At 42.3% G+C, this 27,618-nt stretch overlaps 1 protein-coding gene across 1 annotated transcript in view; it reads left to right on the forward strand.

Annotated features, from left to right (window-relative positions):
- The window catches only part of LOC308188419 (uncharacterized protein), a 146,423-nt gene that overhangs the window by 35,540 nt on the left and 83,265 nt on the right, over nucleotides 1-27,618 (forward strand). Inside the window, exon 3 of the mRNA XM_080577397.1 lies at nucleotides 22,237-22,493. Coding sequence (XP_080433523.1) covers nucleotides 22,237-22,493 — 257 coding nt within the window. The remainder of the gene's footprint in view (nucleotides 1-22,236; nucleotides 22,494-27,618) is intronic.

The following is a 27,618-nucleotide window of genomic DNA, read 5'->3' on the forward strand; positions in this document are numbered from 1 at the left end:
ATCCTGGTTCTCCTTTTGTAACTAAGTTTCATCAACAAACATCAACGTGTTCATTATTCTTAGGCCAGGATTACTAATAAAGGGGAAAAAAAAAACACAACAAGCCTCTAATCCCCAAACCTAGCTGATAACTGTATAATTCAAAGTATCTACACCTTTCTATCAAAAAAGATCATGAAAAGTTGCATGTAGAGATCTTCAGATATATTCCGCGTTTTGAAAAAAAGGTTGCACGGTTAGGTGTTTTGTTTTATCAAGATGTAAGATGTGCCCAAGGATGTTTTGATGGATTTAGAAAAATCAGGTGGTGTGGTCCAGTTCTTCTGAAGGTATTTCAGCTCATATTCAGTGACTGCAGTGAAGTGAACCAGACAGAGAAGCTGCAGATACAGAAAGCCTGGAATTTCCTTCATTAAGTGATGTAAGAGCTGATAGAAAACTGCTTAGACTTCTGTATTAATTGGGGAAAAACCCCGGGCACTTTGATCCAGCTGTGGGGATAAGTACATTAAAGAAGAAACGATGTAAGGAGTGGTAAACGGGCTGAGCTGCAGAGAAAAGCCAGCTGTAGATGAGAAGATAAATGGAACCAGTAAGCCTGTTAAGACATGTCAAACAGTGATAAATACTAATAGAGCCTTCAGCTGTTCCAATGGCAAAGTAGGAAGGGGAGGTGAAGCCCACATTGAAGGTGACAGCGTTTAGTTTGGTTCAGCCCTTCCGTAGGGACATGGGGAGAAGGCAGGATGGGTAATGGACATAAGGCTTTAGAAACTGAGGTGGGTGTAAGAGTGAAAGATGCTAAAGCACTCAAGTCTGGATGATGTGACATGCTCCAAAAACTTCAGAGGATTTTTAAAAATCATTCCAGAACTGCAGTAGGAGCATTTTTCTTTTTTAAACACATGTATGCTGAAATAGCTGAACTAGTACGCTTCTTCCAGAACTTAAAAAAAAAAAAACCCAAAAAACTAAACCTAAAAACTTGGACTTAGACAGCTAGATACTCTTAGTATGGCTTCAGTAGAATTCTAAAGTCTTTAAAGAGAGTAAGACATTGAGTATACAGTACAGAAAATACAGTTTGCTTATCAAAAATAAATCATGCTGGAGTAACCTGACATCTCCTCCAGTAGGACCTGCATTTTCACAAGTCAGCCTTTCCGCAGGCTTTGGTCAGGTCCTTGGGAGGAATCCAAATGGAAAAGTACTGCTCGAGCTACGCGAGGAAAGTGTGTTTTATCAGAGAAGTTGCAGCGTCGGTGACAAGATGGCCCAGAAGCAGTGGCAGTTCAGCAAATGGAAGGAGAGGGGTGGGGACAGTTCGTGGAGAATAAACCTTTTTTTTTTTTCTGTTAGTTGGCCTAGATGCAGGGGGTGAATGACTATGCCTGTCAGGGCTCTGCACGATAGGTTTTTAAGACTCAGAAGTTAAAGTAATTATGGAGGGATTATTACATTACAGGGACGTAATGGTGTTTTGCTGCTTGGAATGACACAAGTGCTGCTCCGGTGTGTATTTGGAACCTCTGAAACTCCTATTCCTTCCGTCTAGAGTTTGGTTTTGATAACTGATGAGCATTGAGTTAATAGTTAACGTGAATGTTAAAAGAAAGCGTTAGCAAGTAATAGCGCTCTCTTTCATTTTGTAATTGTACAGTATTTATAAGAAGCAGTGAGGTCACTGGCTTCCGGTATGAGCCACTTCCTGAAAACCGTGTTTTACATGGTAAAGCTAAAAATGTATTTCTTCGAAAAACTCAGCTGTGTTTTGTTTCCTCTCCTCTTGATTCAGACTGTCCACCTTACTTCTGTTTCTGCTCCAGCGCTTACGTACCGCTGTAGAGTAGGGACACTTGGTGATGGAGGGCACGGGCCGCGCTCTGCAAGTGCTGCGGAGAAGGTAGCTCGCAAAGCCAGCGCAGGCGGCGGTAGCGTGGAAGCAGCTTAGAGTCTGACACACAGCAAGTATTGACGGTCCCAAACGTTAGTGAACCGTGAATCATACGTTGAGAAATAATCAGATTAAGATAGTGAGGTAAAACCAGCATCAGCAAAAGTACTCAATGTATTATTTTCCTGTTGGGTTACAGATACCTAAGGGGCAGTTGTTCTTAGGCAATGCCAGTTAAAATCAGTTTGTTCTTGGGCTTTTCTTTATGCGAAGTTCTCATACAGTCGGTTTCTGAACGCTTAGGTTTTAAAAGTAACCATCAAATTTCATAAGACTTGAAGGATTTGGCAGTAAAAGGAAGCAAGCATATATATGCTTCCTTCCTTGCAAGGAAACGAGCATCCGCACTTCATTTATGCAGCATTTTTTGATCATATAATATTATTGTTTATAGTGTAAGAGATTATTTTAACTATGACCATGTTGTTTAAAATGTCCAAATGCAGTCATAATTGAGCAGTATATATTAATTAAGCTATAGCAGGTGAGCCTGTATGTGGGAGCCAGGCAAGATCTGAAGGAGACAGGCACATCTGAAGGAAAAACCTGTTTCAGGGTAGTTTAGAAGAGTTACCTGTTTTTAACCAGAGTTGGACAAACTGAAATTGCTAAAAAGTATATGCCTCTTAAAGACAATGTAATCATTAAATGTGTGGGTCACTAATTTTATTTTTTGCATTGGTTTAGTTGGCTGAAAGGCTAATTAAATTTAATATTTATACTATCAGAGTAAAGACAGACCAGAAAAGCTTTATAAACAGCTGCTTTGATTTGCAAATTATCTGAAGTTCTGAAATACAGGAACATAAAGAGCTGCTGTCAAAAAGAGTTTGAGAACCTTGTGTCCATTTGAAGATGTAAGATAAATAAGAATTTTCGTGGTTAATCATATACTTGTTCAGTTCAAATAGGGTATTTTGTTTGTGCAATAAAATAACGTAACTTGCTGGGTTTCATGGAAATAATAGCAATAGGAAATTCTTGAAAATACAAATACTTTAAAAACTTAGGAACGGTTAATGTTATTTTAGCCAATCGTCATGCTGATGTGTTGTTGCTATAAAGTCATTCTCTGTGTCTCCATAAAGACATGCTGCCTGTCAGCCTGTAGTTGGCAATGTTCCTGACCGTTGCCATGGTTATCTTATTGGTAATTAGCATTTGTCAATAGCTTGTCCATCATAACTCTTAAAATCTCAAGCCTCATCTGCCCATACCACAGTCACTTTCGAGATTTCCAAAAATACAGTTCAGGCCACGGTTTTGTGTGGCTTTGTGGGCTACTGGATGAGGAATGCAGGTTCCGAATTTACTGGGGAGAGCTGTGTTACTGTGCTCTTGATCCTTTTTTTTCCTTCCTCACTTTTCTTGTCCAAGTTCCAAACTTGTGGACATGGAGTAGAACCAATGTCTGCATCACTGTGTTCTTACTTCTAGCGTTGCTGAAAAATTTGTCTCCTCTACTGACGTGAAAATAATGACCGTGTACTAAAGTTACTGGGAGCTGTGGGAGCGTGCATTTGTTTGCTGTCAGGCTTTAACTTTACCATACCGGGTTCAGTTTGTGCCTCTTACATGAGCTGCTAACGTACCGTCCCAATATAATCACTGCGTGGTCAGATTATCACTTAATTTTGATCAGCTTATTCTGAGACATTAATAACTGATAAAAGTTACCACTTCACAGCACTGGCAGCGTTGGGTCTTCAGGGAAAAAAAGCCCTAAGCCTGGTTCCACCTTTCCCTGCAATGCTTTGCTTGCTTTTCATAGGGCACGCTTGAGGATCTTGCGATACTGGTTTAGGCTGTGCCTTGCCTCTGGCACGTGAGCCTCTTGTTTACAGCTGCCCAGGCAGCAGTCGTGGCACTGCGTCGGCGTCGCACACACCGCACAGGGCTGGGGAGAGCAGGACGGCTGGCGCTGCCTTTAACCTCCTGGTAAGAACTGCAGTTACCCATTTAGACAGTTCTTATGGGAAGTACTTGAGCGAAAAAGTCATACTGATGGTCAGGTTCCAGGTCCAGGTGGACTTCTCCTCCCGGGTCAAATGAATAGACCTCTCGAGTTTTGCATTCCTTTGTATCTTGTTACTTTCCTTCACCTGCTGGGATAATCTGGGAGCATCTCATAAGAGTTTTCACCAGTTCTCTGTCCAGTGCGTGGTCTGGTTACCCAGCAGGTGGAAAAAAAAAACTCAGGTGAAGTCTTCTGTAGTACCACAAGGATGAAATGCAATAACCTGTGATAGAAAAGGGTTTAGTCTGAGTGATCCGAAGTCTCTGGACTGTGATGTACACCAAGTTGTGTGCAGCTGCTTTGTAGGAATGGATCTGTTCATGGTTTAGGTAATTTCTGGATTGAAAGAACATTGTGTTTTTTGTTGTTAGAAGTAGGTAGCTTTGGGGTGGAACTTCGGCACATTGGTTTAGCTGAAAATGATGTTGGAATGTGTTTCTTAGTTTTCTGTGTTGCTTAAAAACCTAAACCTTAAAGTACTTTGCAGAAGGTTATTTAACATTTGCATCATCTTCAAAAATGTTTAAATTGCTTTATTAGCTTTACATTTGGTGTGCAATAACGACTGGTAATCTTTGGGTCTTTATTGTATTCCTGACTGCCTACATACTGTTGAACTTGTAGGATTTTGCCTATGTGGCTAAGCACGAGCAATATCTGGCTTGACAGCTGCGATGACGCTACATAAAATAAGGTGAAGTAAGTGAAGAGTTAACCGAAGCGAAGCTCTTAGCAGCGTATCACTGCAGTTTCAGATAGTTATCACTAGGAGGACACACAGACCACAACATTAAGGAACTAATTGTTTACCTTTTCGTATTAACTGGTTTGGTGCTAGTTGATAAAACCCAGAAAATTGCATTGCGAGGTTGCCGTGTAATAATGCGCTAATTCAGATACTTTATTTTACTCAAAATTGAAACGGAAAGTTGTGTAACGGAGTAAAAGCGAGTACGGTAACATTTGGAAATCTCCGTGTTTGCTTTGTCAGTGAATCAGATGAACACTTACTCTCAAGGGCGTACGCCAGGCAGTAATTGACATTTCGGTGGAAGCGATCCCTGTTAGCAGTTTTTGTACGTTTTTTTACTGGAGGAATTCCTTGCACCTTTTTCTGCAGCATTTACAGAGGCTGCTGCTGGGCAGGGAGCTACGTAAGATGGATCACTGGATTTGCTGCGGCGCTTGCTGTCATCTTGGCTAACGTGTAATCTGTTTGTGATCTGGTGTTTGCAAATCGCTTTCCTTTTAGTTGTTTGTATGTATTTACTTAGAGTCTGATGTACAGTAGCCGTACCGGGTTGAGTAATATGGAAATTAGTCTAATTGATTTAAATAGTTTGTAGACTGCCCATGTTGCCGAGGCAAGCTGTTACCTAATAAAGATTTCAGAATCTGACTCTTCCTGTATCGGATCGTTATTGATATCACACATGCAGACAAAGATGATAACTGAAGCATATGCTTTAAATAAAATGACACGAGAAAATGAAAAAGGTTTCAAATTTAAAATTAGGGAAGGATGCATGAAAATAACACCAGATGGAGAGAAAGAGAAAGTAAGAGGCAGATTATTAATAAAGTGTGATGTGTTACAGTTACATAGACTATAATCTTAAAGGCTGCCATTGTGTAAAACTCGCTGTGACTTCTGTAATAGTTGTTGTATTGCATAAAAGTGAAAATACGTCATCTGAGTCCTCTGCAGTGAAGAGACCTGAGACTACAAAAAGGAGCGCAACCTAGTTCTAAGTAGTTTTGAAAACCTAGCAATTGTTTTGCCCCTTTAGATCTTGGGAAGATAGGGTAGAATCTGAAGTAAAAATATTACCTGTGGAATTAACAGTTCTACATCTCGAGGTTCATATACTTACTTCCTTAGAGACATTCTCCTCAGTATTGCAGCTAGTTTCTATAGTTTGATTTTGTTGGACGTAGCAACAAACCCCTGTATTGCCCTTTGAGAACACTCGGGCCTGGAATTGTTGCGTAGATGCTTTATTGAAATCCTGTGGTTTAAACAAACCTGTGCACTTTTTGCTCATTACCTATAATACAGTTGTATTTTTCACACGTTTGCTGGTACTTGCCGTGTTGCTTTGATCCTCGTGATGTTAATATCCTGAGCAAAACCTGGTTTATTTTCTTGCCAACCATTCATATTTTTTTGTCCCTCCATTTGTATTATCTCAGTTTGGTTGATTGATTGATTTATTTGTTTTTTGTTGGAATCAGTCTGTTCTATCACAAAAACTCGGTGTTCTGTGTCAGGCCCGTAACTGTTGAAAAGCGAGGACCTAGCCTGCTGCCTGACTGCGCCGAGTATCGGCTGACCCCCTGCATCAGGCTGGACACTGCGCGTCTCGGGCTTTTGGCCCCTGGATCATTTCTCTCTTCAATTTGAATTGATTCACAGGGTTGTCAAGACTGTTCCTTTCTGCAGCATTGCTGCTAGGGATTCTGGAGAGATTTTCTTTATTTTGCAGAATTTTCTAGAAGCGTGGAGTAGGACCTGGCTCAGCAAAGTGCTTCAAGTTCTCAGGGCCTTATCAGGCTGAAGCTTTATGGTCTGTTTTCAGGATTATTATTTCTTTAAGATCCTATTTACCATTCATTCTAAGAACACTCGAGATAATGACTGAATTATGAGCAGAAACGCTGCATAATACTACTGAAGTCATTAGAGGCCTGCAGCATTTCTGTAAATGATCTAGTTATAATTTCGGGAAGTATTAGGCCTAGATTGATCAAACCAGAGCAAAGACTGGGAACCTTTTAATCTTAGGAGGGAGAATGAGGACCAGACTGCAAGACTGGTTAGTTGTAGAACACACAAAGAGTATCTCGTTTTTTTTTTTCTCCCAAAGTTGGATGAAAATGGTGTATACTGAAGATCTGCACTGGACTAACGGAATGAGACAAGCTGCTTTCAGAATGAGTAAATGCTGAAGTATGGTTCTTGTTCTGTCAGAGTATTTATACAGTGAGTAATTACAGTATAACAGGATATTTGCAGCATTCTCAAGATGCAGTATTGTGTTGGTAGTGAAGCAAGATTTCGATTATTCAGATCCTTTAAATGAGGAAGCAAATAGCTTGCTGCATTATACCGAATTACGCGGATGTATTTGTTTAGGTTTTTGTTTAACAGCATAGCAATTGTTAACCTTTGACTAAAAGCGAGTTCTTTGGAACTCATTCAAGGATTTACATTCAGATAATGATTCAGAATTTGAGAGAGTTTCCAAAACAGATCAATACTGAGATCTTGTTTGGTGAGTAACATCAAATCAGTGTCATAAAATTCAGCTGTGAGACTTGCAGATTGGCAGCTGGTGCAGAGCTGGAAGAAGGACGAGGGCAGGGGAAGACAGGAGAAGGTGGGAGATGAAGGCAGGCCACCAGGCTGATGGACAGACACTTCAGACTGAAGTACAGACGGCAGTACCACTGTGAGTATTAGCATTTGTGGTGCAGCACGTTAGGATACTCTCTGCGTTGCCGCTAGCAGTGTAGTCATTCGTGAAATCCTAATTTTTGCAGCGGTTAGACTCCATTTCAGCAGATCTGCTAGACTTGCATTTTGCAGCCTATGAGGTGTTACAGAGAGCAAGGTCTGAAGCAGGCCTTCAGAGTCGGACCCAAATAATGGGAACAGGAGAAAAGCATTCTGCAGTGACGTGAGGCGTGGGCTGAGAAAGTCTAGGGGTGCTGAAATAGCGGGTCATTGCGTGGCAGCTTTTCTCAGATGGCCGCCAAAACCAGAACGCTGCTCTGAAGTAGCTGCAGTCTTTTTTTTTCCTGGAATATGGGAGAATGAACCATGCATTTTTTATCAAAAGATCAAAAAAAAAAAAGGTGGGGGGGACAGACTTTTGTCTCTACAGATACAGGGATTTTTATGGTGTCCTTTCCATGAATAGTCAGTTAGTTTTGGCACTTGCTCTCTTTGGTGTAGAAGTACAGGAACTCCTGCAGCACTGATGGAAAACGCTGTCTTTCCATCAGTGGATTGCCAAAGGTAGTACCGCTTCCATGGCAGAGGTGAACAGAGTCTGATTGTGCTATCACAGACTGGTGTAGGACCTGATGGAGCTTCTATTGTTGGTTTCTGCTAGTGGAACTCCAAAAGACAGAAAACACTTCTGTGCAATTCTAAGCAAACTTTCAAGGAATATTCTTCATCTATCTTTTTTTTTTTCCAAACATTCTCAGGATAAAGCAGAAATCCTACAATTTACTTCACAGTCATGACAATCACTTAAAGGATTATTTTAGTGTTTTTATGCAGAAGCCTGTTTTCATTTTGCTGTAGTCAGTATGTGATATTTTTTTTTCCTCATACTTCCAATGAAAGCCTTTTGCCATTTTTTTTTTTTCCCTTTAGCCTTTTTAACTGAAACAGGTTTTCATTGCTAAATGGAATTTCTGATGCTACTTATATGCCATAGGTGGTAGTTGTATTGGGGTAATAAAAACTGGGATGAGTTGTGGAATGATAACAAGCTATATGTTGCATAGCTATCACTGTTAGAACATGATCTCCTGCTTTGACCAGAGGTTTGTTGTAAGAGGAAACCAATTTCAGTGCCAGGTAGTGTCTGCAATGTCAGCTTAGTCATGTAAACAGTTCTGAACTGGAGCATAGAAATTAACGTTCTGCTCTAGGTACCAAGCTTTACATGATTCAATCTCATGTTCTATTTTGGTACAGATCCAGGTTGCTTAGAGCACCTTGGGATTGCAGAAGAGTATTTTCATAAGTAGTCTTTAAATGTCTTATGGGAAGTGTGTGAGGCTGGAATCAAGTGAAGACGAAAGGTGGTTGAACTGACATGGGCTTGAAGAAGGCTTTTCCTATTTATTCATGTGACCTGTCTTTAACAGCTCTTGAAAAGTACGTGACTGGGTCTGACGTTGGCAGTCAGTATCTAAAGAAGCCGTTTCCAGAGCCTTGGTTTGTTGCTGTCAATTTGCATTACCTGGTGCCGGTTTCTTGAATTTGGTCAGAACAGAGTGGAAGAAAAGAGGGAGAACAAGGGGTAGACCGGAGTGGTCATCCCTGTGTATTAAAAAAAAATGCGTGTGTTGAAATAGGGGTTGGAATCTGCTCGGTGCTAGGAAGTGAAGTGTGTTCCCACAGAAACAGTGCACGCTGGGATGCAGAGAGGGCTTTCAAACTGCATGCATTATAGAGAAATAACCTCTCAGAGCTCTTGGCCGCTAAGGGTAAAGCTTGCAGAGCTTGTTTCCAACCACAGTGCTGATATGTTTAGTAGAATTAACGTCTGTATTTCAAAAGATGTCTCGAAATTTCTTGGAAGGGGAAGGTGGCTGACAGAAATGTACCCAAAACAGGAATAGAGGAATGTTATTCCTGGTATTGTTCAGGATATTTTTCTTTTCTGTGGAATACTTGAGAGGTAGTTGAATCACTAACAGGAATGACAAGCTAGGAAGTTACGATGGGAGTGCAGTGATCGGACTGGATAACTCGGTCAAAAAGCCAGGCCACTCCCTGATACCACATCAAAGTCAGAGAAGTGCCTGTTAAATCAGCACAGGATATTTTCTGTCTTCATCTCTCAAATATTCGTTCTCAAGCATTGTTTCTATGATTGTTTGGTTAAGAAACCATTGGAGCCAAGTTACTTTTAAGTAGAAAGCACACCGCTTTTGGCTTTTTTTTTTCCCCAGACACCAAATAACATCTTCAGAAACTGAACATAAGTAAAGTAAGTAGTAAAATATTTACAGGAGTAGTATTAGGTGTTTAATTCTCATTTACTGTGTTACGTGTTTCCCAAATAGCTTGTCTTTGCATGGGTAGTGACATAAATGTAGTCCAATTTTCAAGAAGAAAAAAAGGAAGGTCAAAAAACAGAAGGTCAAAAATGGATGTGAGGAGGTATGGAGTAGCTAGATCTCAAATATAATCCCCTGCTTCTATAGGCCTTACAACATGCGAATGCTTCGGGCTGACCTTCCTTCCTCTCGTACTGTAGTGAGATCGCGGATAGCTTGCCCTGACCTACTGACATCCCTTCGTGCTGTCTGTACACTTCCATTGTTCATGGTCACCCAGCTGCCATGGGTGTAAAGGTGAAAGAAGACAAGCTGCTGTATATTGTGTGCAAGAGAAATTGTTCCTCTGCCTCCTTTCTTTCTTCTGCCCGAGGTGCTGGACTCCCTGTTGTTTTCTGCTTCGGTACCGCAGACTCGGTGGTTCCAGAAACAAGACCAGTTGTGACGGTTCGTTGCTCTTAGGGAATGGTGAAATGTCATCTCTCAATGGAGAGAGGCTGCGGTCAGAGTGGGAGGGCAGAACGGGTTTTGATGTTCTTCGTGGCGTTTTCTTGGTTTAAGAACACAGGGTCAGCATGCCTTTAATATTCTGCGCTTGTGTACGTCATTTCTGATGGCAGAAATACACTTCAGAAGTTCTTTTGCCAAGGTTTTCGTTTCTTGGACAAGAGCATGGCTGTTAGTGCCTTGAAACTGCCTAGCAGCCGGTAGTTACCAGCAAGACTGATCCCTCCAGGCTCCAGGTGTGGAAGAGCAGCGTAGAATAACTGCACCTGAGCAGGTCACTTCAGACTCTTCGCAGCCTTTAGAAGTTTAGGATGTGATTCCTCACTTTTTATTTTTTATTTTTTGACTGACTGGATTTAGTCAATTGAACTGTTTTACCTGGATCTCCATTACCTGCAGTGGGAATTTAGCTGGTTTATGTGAGGGCACCTATATTGTAGAAGTTAAGTGAGACGTATCCCAATCCAGGGTAATACTGTGTGGTTTGGTTACTGTGCTTTTTAAGAAATCTCAATCTATACTGCTGTGTCGTGCTGTTTTTTTTTTTCTGTGAAAATCTGTAGAATCCAGGGTTGTTTCTCTTCCAAAATTAATGTATGCTAAAATAGGCTTTCGCAGTCAGAGTGGAAAATGAATATAACACTTTTCTAACATGGATTCATCTGGGATCTCTCTTGGTTTGCATGAGTTGTGCTGGGACAGAATAAGACCAGTTAGTTTGATAAAGAGATGCTGAATTACAGGGCCATGTTCCCAAATCACTCCGTCTCTGAAAGCACCATCCGCTGTTGAAATAGTAGGGAGGAAAAAAGGTTGAAATGAGTCACGTTAATAAAGTTCACGTACGTCTAAACCTTCCTGTTAAATCTGTAAAAGCCCTGCTGAAATTGCTAGGAGGGATTTTAGTGCTGACACCGAGGTGTAAATTTTAGCTGCCTGTTGATGCACTCTTAAGTAAGTTGCTGGAGTTTTGTGTCCAGTGGATGGAGGGAGATGGGTGCCATGGAGAGCTCCAGAAACAAACCCCGTCTGCCTTGGTGCCCTGTAAGTGTGACGCACCAGAAGCAAATAATTCTCTTTATTAATGATGCCTAATTTAGGCAGACTGGATCCTAAACAGCCTGCTATCAGGATTTCCTCCACTCCTTTTCATTTTGCTTTGTGACTGAACTTTCTGGAGAGGAGAAACAGCAGAATTTTCTGTACAAAACCTGTCCAATACAAGCAGAACCAATTTGTGTGGGATGTATGCAAAATAAGGTGTTACGGATTTCAACTGAAGTTTTCAGGGAGAAGCCCCTAACTTATGATACTATCAGTATATGTAGCAGAGGTATAATATGTGTGTTTTCAGTACGTTAAGTTTATAAAAATACCAGAAGTGTTGGTTGTTTCTTTCTCTTGCACTCAGTTTTAAATCAGTTTCACTGAATACTTTATTTAAATAAGCCAAGTTACGCAGAAGAACACCAGTTATAGCAGATGACAGTCATAAAACATTGTTCTTTTGGTTAAAGCCCTTTGTCTCTTTATGTTAAAACATGCTGCAGACTGCTCCTCATGCTTCTTCAGACATCTCTTGAAGCTGGAAAACACAAATTGAGAACAAATTTATGCAGCTATTCAGTGCCAAGTGTGATTCCTCCTATCTTCGCAGCAGAATCGATGGAAATTTGCTGGTTTTCTGGTGGGAATTGGGCGAGGGGCGTGCTTTGCTCGGGGAGCCCCTTTGCTGGACAGTGTCCCCCTGGCAGGTGCTGTTAGCTCCCTTTGGTTATCAGCATTGGTTCTTCTCGAGTTATTTTCTGCACCAGTAGATCTCTACTGCCGATTGTTTAATTACTGTGGATTATTTTGGGTATCACACTGATGAAATGGGTGAGCAGAAGGAAACAGAATGGGGTTGTCATGACTACTGTGGCTTTTTTTTATTTTTTTACTTCCCTTCAAAAAATATTTTTATCTCTAAATTTTTAGGGATAAAATTTGCTTTGATTGTAAATTAATTGTCATGCATCCGAATCTTCCAATTTTGCTGGGTATTGAGAAGGATGAAAAGGGAGAGTTCTGTATCTTTTCATGAGGAAAACTGAGTTACTTTGACACTCACAAAATCCATTTCAAATCAGGTGGCTTTGCATAGAATTTGCCTATGAATTAAAAAATAAGGTTTTTTTCTCTTGAACTAGTATTTTTTTGCGTGATTCTACCTCCTAATAGTGATAATTCCATTGTTTTATTTAAATTAATGTAAATCCTTTTATACGAGTAGATTTTTGTAATACCCATGCCTCAGCTGTGTTTAGAATGATTTTTCTCTGATGGAATTCATTCAGGCCTGCAATTATTGCGTAGCAAAGGGAAGACCGAAGCAATTCAAGATCTTTTCAGTCACTCAGGAGGGCAAATCACCTTTTTTATGATGGATTGAGTCAGCACATTGCTCTTAGCCACAAGAACGAGTCTCTTTTTTTCTGGGTACATTCAGAACGGGCTTTGCATTACCTGGACCATCAGCAGGGTGGTGCAGGGGCCGATTGAGGTCGCGGTTCTTGTACCATTGGTGCGTGTTCAGCAGTGATCAAACAACAGGACAGTGAACGGCACAGGCCTGGCTTTTAAATCAGAACAATTTTTTTTTCTTAAGTCTCTCCATTTACGATCATTTGTTACTTAAATATGTAGGTTTAGGGCACAACTATAAGACCAGTGCCTGACGAGTTCCTTACTGGGTTTAAGGTTGGTGTGTGCCTCTGCTCTCTCCTGCACGCAGAGGAATCTGCAATAACAGCCGTGTCTGCAGCACACTCCTTGATTCCCCGGGAGCTCTAGCTTTTCTTGATGATACAGCCAAATCAGCCCGAGATGATTTAATTTGCTCTGTTCCTCAGCTTAACAAGCTAGCCCTAGGTGAACTTGCCTGTTACATTAAAAGACTGCTACTTTTCCCCTATGCAGCCCCAAATCTTTCTTAGGAATGTCTCGCAATCAGTGTTGGAACTAAACAGTAGAAAAATGATTTCTCTTTACTGTCCTATGGTTGCAGGTGTCTCCTAATATTTTCTGTACATTTTAATAGAGGTTAATAATTTCTGGTAGCCACTTTCTGCAAGAGTTAAATGTTTATTCTTATTTTGGGCTATTAATACACAGAAATAATGCTTTTTCTTGTGAATCCTAGTTACTGTTATTGAACAGTACAAACAGCAGGGTGAGGAGTTGTGTACTGTTGGGTTTTGGTGCTGCACTGGTTTTCCTCCAGTGTAAGCTGCATGCAGTTCAGTCTGTTCAGGAGCTTGTCTGAAGTCCCACAACCAAGCCACTTGAAAGAGCGAACGCAGAACAAAGGATGTGAGTTTGTAGAAAGTGTAATAGGACTTTGAAGAGTCCTGATGGCTGAGATGCTTGTGTGTTGTGTGGTATCTTCAGTTACAGTCTTTTGTAGTTGGCTTTCAAGGTAGGTAAAGCCAAACAACTGAGGTGTGGTGATCTGTTATCTCCCAACAATTCTTTCACATCCTGTATATTGGTGTCTGTGCTCTCTGCTATCTGACCGTGCTTCTTCAGTCCACATCCTGCCTTTGCACGTCGGATTTAAATGTGCAATTAAGTGCTGATTAATTCCACTTGCTGAATGGAGCTGGTCACACAGAAAGTAGGGGGAGAGAATGTGAAACAACGATGGTGCTCTGCTCTGTTCCTTCTCACTCCACTTCTATTTTTCTGACAGACATTGCTTTAAGTTAAATATCTGTGCTTCCATGAATATAACCTTTATTTTAAAATAAATAATAGAGTTTGGCAGAAGTTGGCAGCACTAGAAAAAAGCTCCTACATGCCCTGAGTGTTTTGTTTTTCCAAGGGTGAGTGTGTGTATGGTAGAGACTGAGAAAGAATAAGTATGTGTGGGCACTGGCAGCTGGCCACACTCTTCGTGCCATGCACTGTATCACGTCTTCCTTCTTTCTTTGCCTTGCAGAATGTACAGGTGCAGATACATAAAACACACTTCTTTCAAAATTATATTAAATAAGGTCCTCTTAGTCACTCAGCGGTTACAAAACGCTGCCAAGTGCTACACATCCTCTTAATTTGTAGATTATTTGCGAATGACGAAATACTACACAGCTACTGCGGCAGAGCAGAAGCATCTTCCTCCGCCCGTACAATACTGAAGCGTGAAGGAAGATGCGCTGAGCAGAAAGCCAGGATTTCTCCTTTGACCCTCCTACTTGCTGCTTCTGCACGTGGGGATCCTTGCTCCCCGAGGCTGTCTGCTTGTGGCAAGCAAAATTGTCATTCAGTGCGCTCACAGCTGCGAGTTTTGACGAGGTCGGTAAGCAGTTCTGGCACAGCGGGGCTGCTCCTCCCTCAGTGTCGCCTTGGTACCAGGAACAAGCGAGACTTCTGCTGCTTCCCGTGTAACGAGGTACGAATTCCAGATCAAATGTTAGAGCTTCTTGCTTCTACGTGAAGAAATCGGATTCAACCCCTGGGTGTGTTCCAAAGGGAATCGCGTTAAATCTGACTGTTGCTTCCAACTGTTACACCATGTGGACCCGACACAACCTGGGGGAGAACTGAGGCACACACACACTTCAAAGATGTCAGGCAGAAGGAAATATTGGATCAGTTACTCTGACATTTAGGGTGTTGTAGGTCATTACGTGCAACTGTTACTCCCTGTTTTGAGCTCAGGATCTCATGCTTGACTGAAAAGTTAACAGGCATTTGTTTAAAACCTTTTTCGGAATGGCATGCTATCCGTTTTGAAGTTCTTAAAAAAAAAAAAAAAGACTTCAGCATCAATTCTAGTAATTTGTTCTATTGGTTAAACACTTTCTGTGCTTTCTTCATTTTCTTTGTGCCTTTCTGCATTTCGAGCTCAAATTTATGTCTAGTTGCTAGTTTCGTGTGGTTTCTCAGCAATTTTAAGCTGGCATCGACTGGCAGAGCTGCCGAAAGAAGCAGTCAGCTTCCCGCAGTCGCTTGTTCCTGCTTCGGCGCCAGCTGGCGTGGCCAGAGCGTTGGCCCCTTGTGCTGGCCTGATCTTCCTACAGCTGTACAGGGAACCAGCCTGCAGAACCAGCAACAGCAGTGACAAAATCCGTCTTGGTACGAAGATCTGGTTCAAACACAGCTGCGTGAAGGGTGCTGTAGGAAACAAGTAGGTGGAACAGGACAGGAGTGAACAGTCAGGGATGGAAGTGGGGGAGGCTGCCTGTTCTGGTGGTGGCTGTCCCGGTAGCAGATGGTGAAACGATGGAGTGACTTTCAGCTGTTGGTTCTTGGCCACTCCGTGCTATAAATTACCGTGTTGTAATGGTGGCTTGTGTGGTGGTGTCTCTGCATCTGTGACTTGGTCCTCGTGGGGTCAGCATCACGACTTCACAACCAGGTGTATGTACGTCAGGGTGCTGACATAAAAACTGTAGTTACTTTACGTAGAAAAAGCAGTTTAGAAGCAAATACTGTTGGAGTATTCATGTTAATTTTGCTGATAAATCTTAGTATCTGTCATGGTAATTGGCAAATGATACTCAAAGACTTTTGACTGTGTTACTGTGGGGTTTGTATGAAGCAAATGGGTCTTGGTTATTAGCAGGTCGAAAGTGCAGATTCCCAGTATGTGAGAATGGGGGGTGTAGGGCTAGGACAAGGGGGAACGGCTTTAAACTGAAAAAGAGTAGGTTTAGAGTAGATATAAGGAAGAAATTCTTCCCTCTGAGGGCGGTTGGGTACTGTCCCAGGCTGCCCAGAGGAGCTGTGGCTGCCCCATCCCTGGGGGTGCCCAAGGCCAGGCTGGATGGGGCTGGGGGCAGCCTGGGCTGAGGGAGGTGTCCCTGCCATGGCAGGGGGTGGAACGAGATGGGCCTTGAGGGCCCTTCCAACCCAAACCAGTCTGGGATTCTGTATGAAGGTACCACATGATGCCAATGAAGAGGACATTGAATGGAGCCCTGGGGAGCCCGAGCAGTGACCGGCTGTCAGCCAGGTGTAACCCCATTTACTGGAACCCTTTGAGCCTGACCCACCAGCCGGTTGTTCACCCGGCTGGTGCACCTTCGTCCAGAAGGATTCTGTAAGAGACAGTACCGAAAGCTTTGCTCAAATCCACACGGATTACATCAGCTGGCTTCTCTTTGTCAGCTAGTTGGGCAACCTTGTCACAAAAGGAAATGAGGTTAGTTTCGTAGGACCATGTCCTCACGGATATGTATTGGTTATGGCCAATGAGTGCGTTGTCTGTCAGGTGTTCTTAGATAACTCCCAGAACCATCTTCTCCGTAACTTCACCAGGCACTGAAGTGAGACTGACAGGCCTATAATTATCAGGGGTCTCTTTTTTTTCTTTTTCTTTCCTTTTTTTTTTTAACTTTTCTTAAAAGCTGGGACACTTGCCAGCTGCCAGTTGACTGGGTCCTCTTCAGATTCCCGAGATCACTGAAAAATACATACTCAGGGCGCATGTAGCTTTGACGTAAAAAGTCAAAATACATACCAGTTTTCTAGGGTGTCAGATAGCGATGATGTTCTCTCTATATGGAAAAAGTCTTTCTCCAAATGCTGCTGAAAGCACGGACTGATTTTAGCGTTGTCAAAACATGTTTTGTGCTTGCATTGACGTTTACCAGTGACTCTCACTTTTATATAGCACATACTCTATAATGAAAGTTGCTATGTTTTCTTCTCAAAAGATTCCAGCATTGTTTAGGCAACAGTGTTGAATGAATGAAGCATCTAGTCACTATTTGTTACCTTCTCGCTATTCGCTGTGCTGATACCATATCTCTTCTGGCAGCACAGTTAAACACTTCACTAAAAAGAATTTTTCTCTTTTGTGGTGCATTTGGTTTTGGATAATCTGATTGCGTATTATTTCATTGAGCTCATCTTCACAGATTCTCCTAGCAGCCACAGATCGCGTTTCACACATGGGAACTGATAAACAAAGCTGCAGAGGCTATTTTATCCTTCCGTCTTGCTTAGGAACTCAAGGCAGCCCGGTTCGTCAGAGCTCTTGCCACCACTTTGGTGGAGTATGAGGAAGCCACTTCACTTGAGATCTGACCGATTGCCAGCGTGTGTTCAACTCAAACGTTTCTGAAGTGGTCACGTGAATTGGCCTGTCTCAAACGAAGCTCCTCGAAGGGTGCCCAGCCACGCCTGTCCTGGGGATGTTCTGCTGCTCCTCCTCCTCTTCAGAGCCTCCCTCCTTTGTTACCTGTCCTGTTGCCCTTCGCGGGGCTGCTGGCTGGCAGGTGTGCTGTGTGGTCGTGTCCCAGACCAGGTGTCTTAATTCTAATTAGTCTTTTACACCTATTTTGTGCATATATATATTTATTTTTTTTTGGGTTGAATCTTTGAGAAACTTTCTGGGCTGAAAAATTTCAGGCCACCTGTGACTTCATGGGGAAATTCCCATATTTCTCATTTAGAACTCTCAGTTAAGGGTTTTATTGAAGGCAGGAGGTGACTTTTTTTTCTTTTCATCTTTGATTTCAGTATTCATTTTGCAGATTTTTATTAGCCTGGTACAGCTGTAGAATGGCCGCATTGTTAAGATCTTTGCTGGAGGTGGTACAGTTTAAAGAAGGCTTTGCAGTCTGATTTAGTTGTTTGTACTTCATTGTAATTTGAGAGAGACTCTTTTTTTATTTACCAAATGCTTGTGATTAAACCATAAAAAACACAATAAAGAGGAGATAATTTTCTTCACAAGGTCTTTTATTTCTCCAGAAACCTGTGAAAGTAGGGGATTCTTGCCAGCTATAGAAGTTTTCAGTAGATTGCTCTTATTTTCCCCTTACTATATTTCAAATCGTAATGCATATGACATTATTGACAAGCTTTCTCAAAAATGATATCCGAGTTCAATAGATCTTGCTAAAATATCATTTAACTTGCATCTAGGTGGAAATAAATGATACAAGAATGGATAACCATTAAACAGTGCTGAAATAAACACATCCGTTTTTCTTCTTCAAAGACTCTTAATGATGAATTACGACTGGAACTGTACTCAAGTACTTGTAGAGTCAGTGGGAGGCTTTAACTTTATTTTTCCAGGAAACCCAGAAGGCTCGCTCTCACTACACTGCCTCTCTCTGCTATTAAATATATCACCTATGATGTATGTATTTTAGAAACGTTCAAAGCATGCGATTAAAAGGAAGTTTTGTACTCACTAAAAGCTTTCTGTGTCCACTTCAGATGCTAGAAGTACAAACATCGAGAAAACATTTGCCTTCGAGTTCACAAGAAATGTCAGTTCATAGGAGTTTTGTATGTTACAGTTTTTCTCCAAAAGGAAGCCTTCAACTAGAAAAACGCATTTCCGTACCTGGTAAAAGACGGTCAGTAGGTTTTCCAAACCCACCACCGGGCTGTGGGTGAGACCAAGAACAAAACAAAGAACTGGGCATTTAGAAGCATGGTCCAAGCTTGAACGTACCCTGCTGATGTGAGCTAAACTGGAATTTCCAAAGAGGAAAAAGGGAGTTAACTCAAACCTCGTTGGTTCAGGTTGCGGCAGTCTGACCTTCCCTGGTTCTTTCTGAAAACCCCAAGGCAGGATGTGTCATGAGTTGCGCTTGAATTGAAGGTTGCACTCCCCTCTGTCAGGTGGAAGTCCCTGCTAGGTGGAAGATTTCCCTTCCCTGAGGGCACCTGAGCGCAGCTCTTGGGGTGTCTTTTCTGAGGACAGGGTAGAGACGGGTGAGAAAGGAGCCTGTGTGAGCAAAGGAGGCTGCTGAGAACATGGAACAGACTCGGCAAGGGCTCAGATGTGGACAGACAGACTTCTCCTCCAGGGAGGCCTAGGGACTATGCAAATTCAGGTCACTAACGGCTTGCGATCAAGCTTGAAAACTAGGAAGTTACTTAAAAGCTTTTTCTTCATCTTGCTTTTACTTGTAGCTGTTCAAGAGTTCTGTGCTTTGTGCGTCTTTCTAGTAACACCTCGCCCCAGGGCCTGCAGTGCTTTTAGTGTTCCGAGGGTGTTCGACTCTCAAGAGAAGCGCAGGCAGCTCCTCCAAGCACTCGGTGCCCCAGGGGCTTGTCGCAGTGTTGTTAGAGACAAGATGCGAATCCCAAGGCAGCTCTGTGCTGAGGGCTCACGCTGGGAGATGAGAAAGGCTGTGTGTCCTCTCAAGAGCGGGACAGGAGCTTCTGTTCCTTCCTTTATATATTGGAGAAACAGTAGGATGGAAATACTCCTTCAAGTCTAGGGAACAGCTGCAGAGAACATGGAATCTTTCTTCAAAGGGCTGAAGAAAGCCAGCTAGTGGAGCTGCTGATCTGGGTGTCTTCGTAGCACCCGGGAGGGAAGGGCTTCGTAGAACCTGAAAGAAATCAGAGGCAGGGATTGGATTCGTCTGGTGGCTCCGATACCTTTGCCTGTAGGGAGCAGCAAGACAAACCCAAGAGCACTAGGTGGACAGAGACTGCAGTGGGATTGAGAAGCTTGAGCAGGAGGAATACGGGCAGAGGTAAGCCACTGAACCGTGGAGTTGATCACAGGAAGATTCTGTGTTAAAAATAAATATGTGCAACATGAGTATATGTTAAAATGGGTTCCAAAATACATAAATAACACAAAAAGCTCTCAAGACATCTCTTACAGCCTTTGGAGGGATGGTGCACCAGCTCCATCAGCTACTACAGGAAAAGACTTTAAAAGTCATCTTACAGAAGCACGTCTTGAGAAGGGTTTAAGATTAAATCAAGGTGGAAAAAGCCTTGTGACACAAGTTTGGAATAACCGCAGTGAAACTGCTCTGAGCGTAAGGCAAATGAAAATGGGAGGCATTAGCACCTCTTGAAAACTGCATGCCCCGTTTCTGGGACCATCTCTGTGATGTTCAAGTGGATTAAAAGGACTAAAATGGGGGAATGGGTCATGTACCAGATCTGGATCAGAACAGCAAGAAGTCAGCATTCTCGTTGAGCTTATTGTAGGCTGAAGTTCATCTGTCTTCCCTGTGGGGAGCATCAAAATGACCTGATGAGTACAGGGTGAGAAGTGCTTGAGAGTAGTGTCAAGATGCTTGAGGTAAGGAAGAGAATCCACCTTTCCTGGAAAGAAAAGTAGCCCTTTGTGGTAAAGGGGTCACTTTGAGGCTTTGGAGACCGGATCTCTGTTAGAGACACTCTAGGGAAACAGAAAAGAGACGGGTTTCCTATTGCAGTAACAGGACGTGCAGGAGATCTGTCTACGTAATATCCATTAATGTGAAGAGGAAGAAAAAGAAAAGATCTCAGTATTTCACAGTATTTTGGCATGCCGTTTCTTCAGAGGGAATCCCTAGAAGATGTGAACCAAACGTGGCTGACTGAAGAGGAAAGTTTGGGGAGAGGATGGAGGTACATGGCAAGCACGTCCCGGGTTGGTGGGACAGGAGAGTTGAGAAAACCCATGTTAGTCCTGAATTGCGTCCAAAAAATGATTAAAAAGTCTCACTTCTGGAACCGCTATGAACTGCTGAAAAGCAGACAACAGTCCTTGTACCCATCAGGAAGGAGGCGACCTGCAGAGGGCTTCTTAAATGTGTTTTGTCCTCGGTGAGGTTGGACAAGGAAGGGAAGCTGGGAGAGAATGGAAATGGTTTCCCAGTCTAACTTGCGGTCAAGGCAGTGAATCAGGAAGGTAAGAAAGAGGGGTGGAGGCAGTACAGTTTGGTTAGCAAGTTAAAAAAGGAGTTTGAGGTGATTCTGAGACTTCCTGTGGCTTCGGAAGTGCCTGCCAGGAGTGCTGTAAGGGAGGACAACAGAAAGGGAAGGGATAGCGCAGAACCACTTCGGTTGGTTGGGTTTTGAGGTGGGGCTGGAGCGGGCCTCGTGGTGGGCTCTGCTGGTCAGAAAGGTGCTGAGCAAGGCCTGAGAGCAGCCTGAAGGAGAGGACCTGCCGGGAAGGACACAGTGGCTACTGTGCAGGATTGTCCCCAGGCCCTTCCGCTTCTGTTACCTCACTTCAGTTTTCTTTGTGGAAATAAATACATACTGACTCCTCCTTGTTAAAAACTGGCTCTAGTGTTAAACATATTATTGTGACTTTCAGGTGTCTTGTTATGGAAACGTGAAGGCAAATCTGCCTCCATGCCTCTGCCTTAGAGGAGGTCGTGCCGGGGTACTTGTTAATATTGCGAGTCAAAATATGTTCGAGTGAGCCTTGAGGGACTGCTGTTAGCTTGGATGTATTACTAGAGACAGGCTCTGGGTGCTGGAGTGATCGTTTGCGTGACTGATAGCTTTAGGGAAATTATTTTTAGAAGTCTTGCTATTCATTATTTGTTGTTAACAAATTGGACGTGAGAAAACAACGAAAGAAAATATTTTTGGATAATCACAATTCAGAACTTTGACCAGCAATAGGAAATGTAATTAGGTTTTGTTTTCTTGTTTTCAAATTTTTGCTTGGTTTGTTTGTGTTTTTAATGGCAAATGTTCAGCTTTTGAACTAGTAAGAAATAGGGGAAGGAGAATTTTCTGTACATTTAAATCCTGTGTGCTCTGCTGGGGTTTTAATTGTGTTTTAAGCAAAGTCAGTTCTGGTTTTAAAGCCTAAATGAAGTTTGAAGCTATTAGCTGTATGATACAATGTACAATGATTCAGCATTCGTGATGAAATCTATTTATAGTTAACTCTATTTTTATTCAAAGAAAAACAATAGCACTGAATTTCAGGCAGTTTGACCAGACACTGAGGAAAAGTCTGTTGGAGCTGAGGAAAATCTCGAGCTGCCTGATCTTGAAAGCTGAGCTAGCGAGCTCCTCCGGCATCAGCATTTCAGTGCTGTCCTCTCTAAGGTGAAACGCTGTGCTGGAAGGCTGCCTGAGTGGTAAAGCCTGCTTCACGTCTGCTGCGGAGGGGTTATCTACATGAATTGCATTGTATTTTTAAAGAATTGAGCAATATAACTCAGCTCTGTTCTTTTTTTCCCCTCTCTTTCAGGTTTTCCTGACTGTTCTGTGGCCCTGTCGCTGCAGCCGCCATGGATCCGAATGCTGTGGCTGCAAAGGCTTCTTACTTTCTCATACTGGATCCCTCAAATCCAAGAGCTGCTTGGCAGTTTCCAAGGCAACCACCTGTGGAATAATTAAAAAGGATGAAGCGTTAGTGTGCCAAAGATACGGAATTCTTGCCTGGAGAGAGCACTTCATTTTCATCTGTTGTGAAGAATCAAATGTGTCTCTGCCAGCAAAGTTAAGGTAGTACAATTAAAAGAGTACTGCTTTATTATCTGGAGATGCTGAAAGTTGGCGTAGGAGTAACAGTCCTAATATGACCATATGCTGTTCACTTCACAAAGTGACCGTAGATTGTTTACTATTAATTTTGGGGTATATTCAAACAGAAAATCTAAGGGAAAGATGATGATGGAAAAGCAATGTGGGTGAACGGTATTTCATGCAAGTAAAACATTTGCATGAACTGTTTTGCAGTTTTTGCTGTCTTGCCTCACAGATGATTTTAAGCTGGTAAGGACTAAAATGGAGCGTACATTAGTGGGAGCATAAATATAGGAAGTGGAGCCTTCATGCCAAGTGCACTGAGATTTCTTTGGCATTCAGTGGAGTGATGGATATAAAAGGAATATAGGAGTGGGCTCGCAGAAAAATGACAGAATCGAGGATCGATCTTTATCCCGTAGCCTAATAAAGGGTATGCAGCGATTAAGTTGATATTGGAACTGAACTGTTAAGCAGGTTTAGACTCCTGGGTGAAGCAGTAGCTAAAAACATTTTTAAGCCAGAATCAGAGCTGAAATTGCACGGTAGGAGACCAAAAGGTGAAGAAAAGAACTCTGTTAGAATACCAAATAAAACAAAAATACCAAATTGAGTTCTGCACGTTTGAAACATGGCTGCAAAAGTTTATGGAAAGCTCTTGCACTCTAGATGGAACTGGAAACCTTATTCTTTAAGTATAATATGTTGCTGGATGTATCTGCTTATTTTATCTTCTTCTCTGCCAGTCATTCAAGTACATTTGAATAGAAAAATATTGTTCATTTCTGACAATGAAGTTAAATGGGGAAAGCCACATTCACGTTCTTCTCATAGTCCACATAACTGCTCAGTTAAGTCTGGTTACCTAGCTTAATGCTTTTGTGCAGTTAATTTTAGGCGTGATACTTTTGTGTCATTTATTTCAGCAAAAAAAATGATCTCTGAATTTTCAAGTAGGAATATTTGGGATACCATCTGGGCTTTACATAATCAATTTTTACTGCCAAGATGTTTGTGGGATTCTGTTCGGATGTGGATGGGATTTCACATTCCATCCCTTTCACAGCACAAGAGGATCATTGTTTTTAGATACGGTGGGTCCAAGAAGAAATACAGATTGCTTGATGGCAGCTTTGTGATGTGAGGGAATACAAATAGACGCCCAACCTATCTAGTAACCACTGTTACATAGTCAAGCTCCTACAGAATCTCAGAAGTAATATTTGTAGGTGGTATCTGAGTGCAACTGTACTTACAAACCCTAATACTTAGCTGGCAATTTCAGTTTTGCTGTCACCATGGCTTAACTGCTAAATTGATTGCCTTCTGAAGTGATTCTTCTGGCTGTTCTTTTTTTTCAGTATACAGCTGAGGAAGAGGTGGCTTATTGTTTGTTTGGTTTGGTTTGGTTTTGTTGGATCTTTTGTTTGTTTTGGGAAAAAAATACTGTTTTCCCATATGAAAGGAATGTGCTGGCAAAGTATTTGCAGCAGGCATGGAGAACATGATTGACACGCGGTTCAGGTAGAGTTAGGCAATGGGGGTGTGCGTGTGTGTCTGGATCCAAATCTTCTGCTTTCCAAGAACCATGAGTAAGTCTGAAAGATGAAGTGTGTACTTGGGAAAGAGCGTACGCCTGTGTGTGTCTAAGACTAATGCAACAGCTAGGTAGTAATCCCGTGAAGTAGGCCAGTATTCCCATGAGTGTGCATGGAGAAGTTCCCTCCTGGACACTTCTTGAAAACACCCTGGCCGTTACGCAAGTACCTCACTTTTTCTGTTTCTCCTCAAATAGCGTGGGTGAGATTGTTCTCATGAATCTCAAACTCGTAGGCAGTGCTGAAGCTGATGGTGGAAAGCAGAGAAGGCGGGTAGCTCCCAAAGGTACCTGTACCAGACCTCCTCCAAAGGGGGTGACTTAGATTTTAGAGGCACTGCTCTTTATGTTGATGGCTCAGCACAAACCGTTACTTCAACCTAGATGGGAAACTTCGTGTGTGTAATTGTCTTTAATATGTAAGACCTGTGTACAACCACTTTTTTTCTTCGTATTCAAGCAACCTGGTCTAGCGGAAAGTGTCGGTACACGTGGCAGGGTGGTGGAATTAGATGGGCTTTGAGATCCCTTCCAACCCAAGCCATTCTGGGATTTCATTCCTAATCCAGAGATGGGGTAAGTGGATTTGAGCTTGGTTACCGGTACAACCCAGTTATTCCCAGCTCAGACAATTGACCCTGGCAATTCTTCCAGACTTGGGATAATGCGGTTCAATGTCAAGGATACCGGAGAGCTGCATGGGGTTTGTTAACATAGTTTCTATTAGAAATAAAAACATGCATGCTAAATTTAGGCAGCTGGACTGTGTGAAAGAAAATAGAGCGGCTGGGCAGAATTTCTAATCTTGTGTGTATAGTTTACATTTTACTAATTGTTATCCTTGAGATATTTTACAGGACTGAAGGGGAGTAAAAACTTAAAAGCTGTGATTTGTTCAGCAATTCTGATTTTTTTTTTAAGTGGTTCAGTACATGGCAACGTAGGATTCGTTTTTGCGGTCTTGGCTATTAAGCATTAGTGCTATATGCACCTAGAACAAGTGAAATTTTCTTTGTGCTGGTCTTCTGTAACAGACGAATTATGTTACTTTGCACGTTGGGGTAATTTGAGCTCCTCTGGAAAGAAAAAAAAGTACAAATGAGTCATATGGTAATGCTCTTAAAAAATATTTGGTCCAGTTAATGTACACTTTTTTTTTTTTCCTATTTCTGTGCTGCTGGCACAACTGTATCAAAGGAGTCAGTTACAGTGTGAGTCTCTAGACGTATCACTAAAACGCGCGTTGGTTTTGTCATGTCAGTGGGGCTGTTTCCTAGAAGAGAGAGCTTTCTTCTGGCTGCTTGGAAATCAAGGTGATTTTTGGGGTTGGGAGTTTTCAAAGGGAATTTTCCTTCTGCCAACGGGAGTCAAGAGTGAAAATGTAGGGCTCATAGGGAAAAGAGTGTTAAGCAACAAACGCCTTCTGCTTCTTGGAATAGGGAACTCCAGCAAGGAATTGAACCGTTTGCCTAGGCTTTCTCTGGACACCTAATACCTACATTTCTGACGGGGGTTTTAGGGCGTATCAGGCTGGGCAGACACGTCAAGGTCTCACCAAGGTGTTGTAGAAAAGGTGCTCAGTAGTCTCTGGGAATATTGGTCATGGTGATGCTATGTAAAGTCACATATCCCAAGATTTTTAGGACCATCTCTTTCCTCTTTGGCTCCTCAGAGATCAGAAGAGAGTTAAAGTGAGCTGCCCAGAAATGACGAAGGAAATTTTCCAGGTGCATCAATACAGGATGCTATTTTTGCCCATCAGCACCACCATCAAAATCAGAAACCCCAGTAAAAATGTGTTGTGCTCCCCTGTATCCTGCGTTGCCTTCAAGTGCCAGGGGCAGTTACAGGGACAGCAAACACAACCTTCACAGCCAGGGTGCTTGTGTGGATGAATGCCTTACAAGGATCGAATTGGTACACCACTTTCAATGCTCTTGCAAATAGAATTGTCCACTAGGTGGTAACTTCAAGATGAGTCATGAGATCCCTTTCTTTCTGCCAGCCGTTGCTACCGTGCATTGTGGATATATTATTTCGGTGTAGTTCAGAGGACTTCCCCTGACAAATCGTGCAGGACAGAATGGAAAGGTCAGTCCTCTCTTCTTCTGGGACCAGTTTAACTCCCTTCGCAACCAGCGAAATAACTACCAAAATGTTCCTTAGCAATGGTCTTGTTGGTATTTGTGTGTACTTCCAACTCCCTGTTTGTGAATTTAATTCCTCACATTAGGTTGTGTGCAATTAAAAAAATAACACTTCAGAATTACTGAATTGTACTCGGTAGAGGGGTGAAACACGGCTTTAAATTACTACGCACAGTGAACACTTAGGTATTTTTAACAGGGTAGGAAGAGATACTAACACCTGACAATTTGTCAGGACATTGTACCTGCGCTAGGCAAAATGACTCTTGGAGAGATAATGAACATAAGGCTAGAGAGCAGCTGTTCTTACACACCCACCTAGAGCAGTGTTTGTCTCCAGCAGAGCCCAAAGGTGGGTAACTGAGCGCTGCAGGAACAGAAGAAAAACGTATGATGCTCCTTGCACACACCCTTCGGTCTTCAGACATGGGGAGTGCAGGAGTTCACTGAGCCGGATGTCTCTTTTATAACGTTCACTTGATTTGTCTTCTCACTTTCTTAAATATTCCCTTCAAGCCATGAGAAGTTTCAGGAAATGTGGTACTCTGTAGTTCCATAGCTTGACTAACATGGCAATGTAGTGAATGAAGTCCCATGTTCTTCTGAACTCCCTTTAATGCCTACTTCTTGTACTGGAAGAGAGGTAAATGATGAATCTCTATTTACTCTCCCCATTGCAATCATAATTTTCTAGAGCTCATTTGGCTTAAGTTGAGACTCAATTTAAAGCCTCTTGACCTGTATTCCCCCTCCACCGGGTACCCTACTTCACACTTAATTTCATTGACTTTATGAATTTCATCAACGTAGTTTATTGCCCAATCAGTAATCTGTTTGCAGTCTTTCTTCAGTTTTCCTGCTCGTTTACTGTCTTCGCTACCGTGACTAACTTAGTATCATCAACAGACAGCATCTATTGAGCTCGTTCCATGTCATTTCTGAGTTAATCGAACAGTGCTGGGAGCAGATCCCAGCACAGATCCCTGTGGGAATCTGGGGGTGGACAGGAGCAACCATGATTGTACCAAGTCCTAGCAAATGCCCACTTGGGCACGTGACACGGTTGAGTTTATACATCTATGTTGTGGTAGGCTTCTCCAAGTGGAATCATCACTAACATTTTTGTAGGAATGCTGATTGCATTTATAAGATACATTATCGTTCTCCATCAGCTGCAGATTTGTAATTTCACCTTTGAAAGACGTGACAGGGAAGGGATGGGATTCACCTTTTTTTGATGATGGAGGATGATGGCTTTTTGAAGTGCTCTTTGTTCACAGTGCAGCAGTTTTCATTTTCTGAGGTTCTGTTCTCAAAAACAGCTTGTTCAGGACGTACTGGTTTATCACTCTGCATTAGC

Source organism: Anser brachyrhynchus, assembly GCF_964034855.1.
Source record: "Anser brachyrhynchus genome assembly, chromosome: 1".
Lineage (NCBI taxonomy): Eukaryota > Metazoa > Chordata > Aves > Anseriformes > Anatidae > Anser > Anser brachyrhynchus.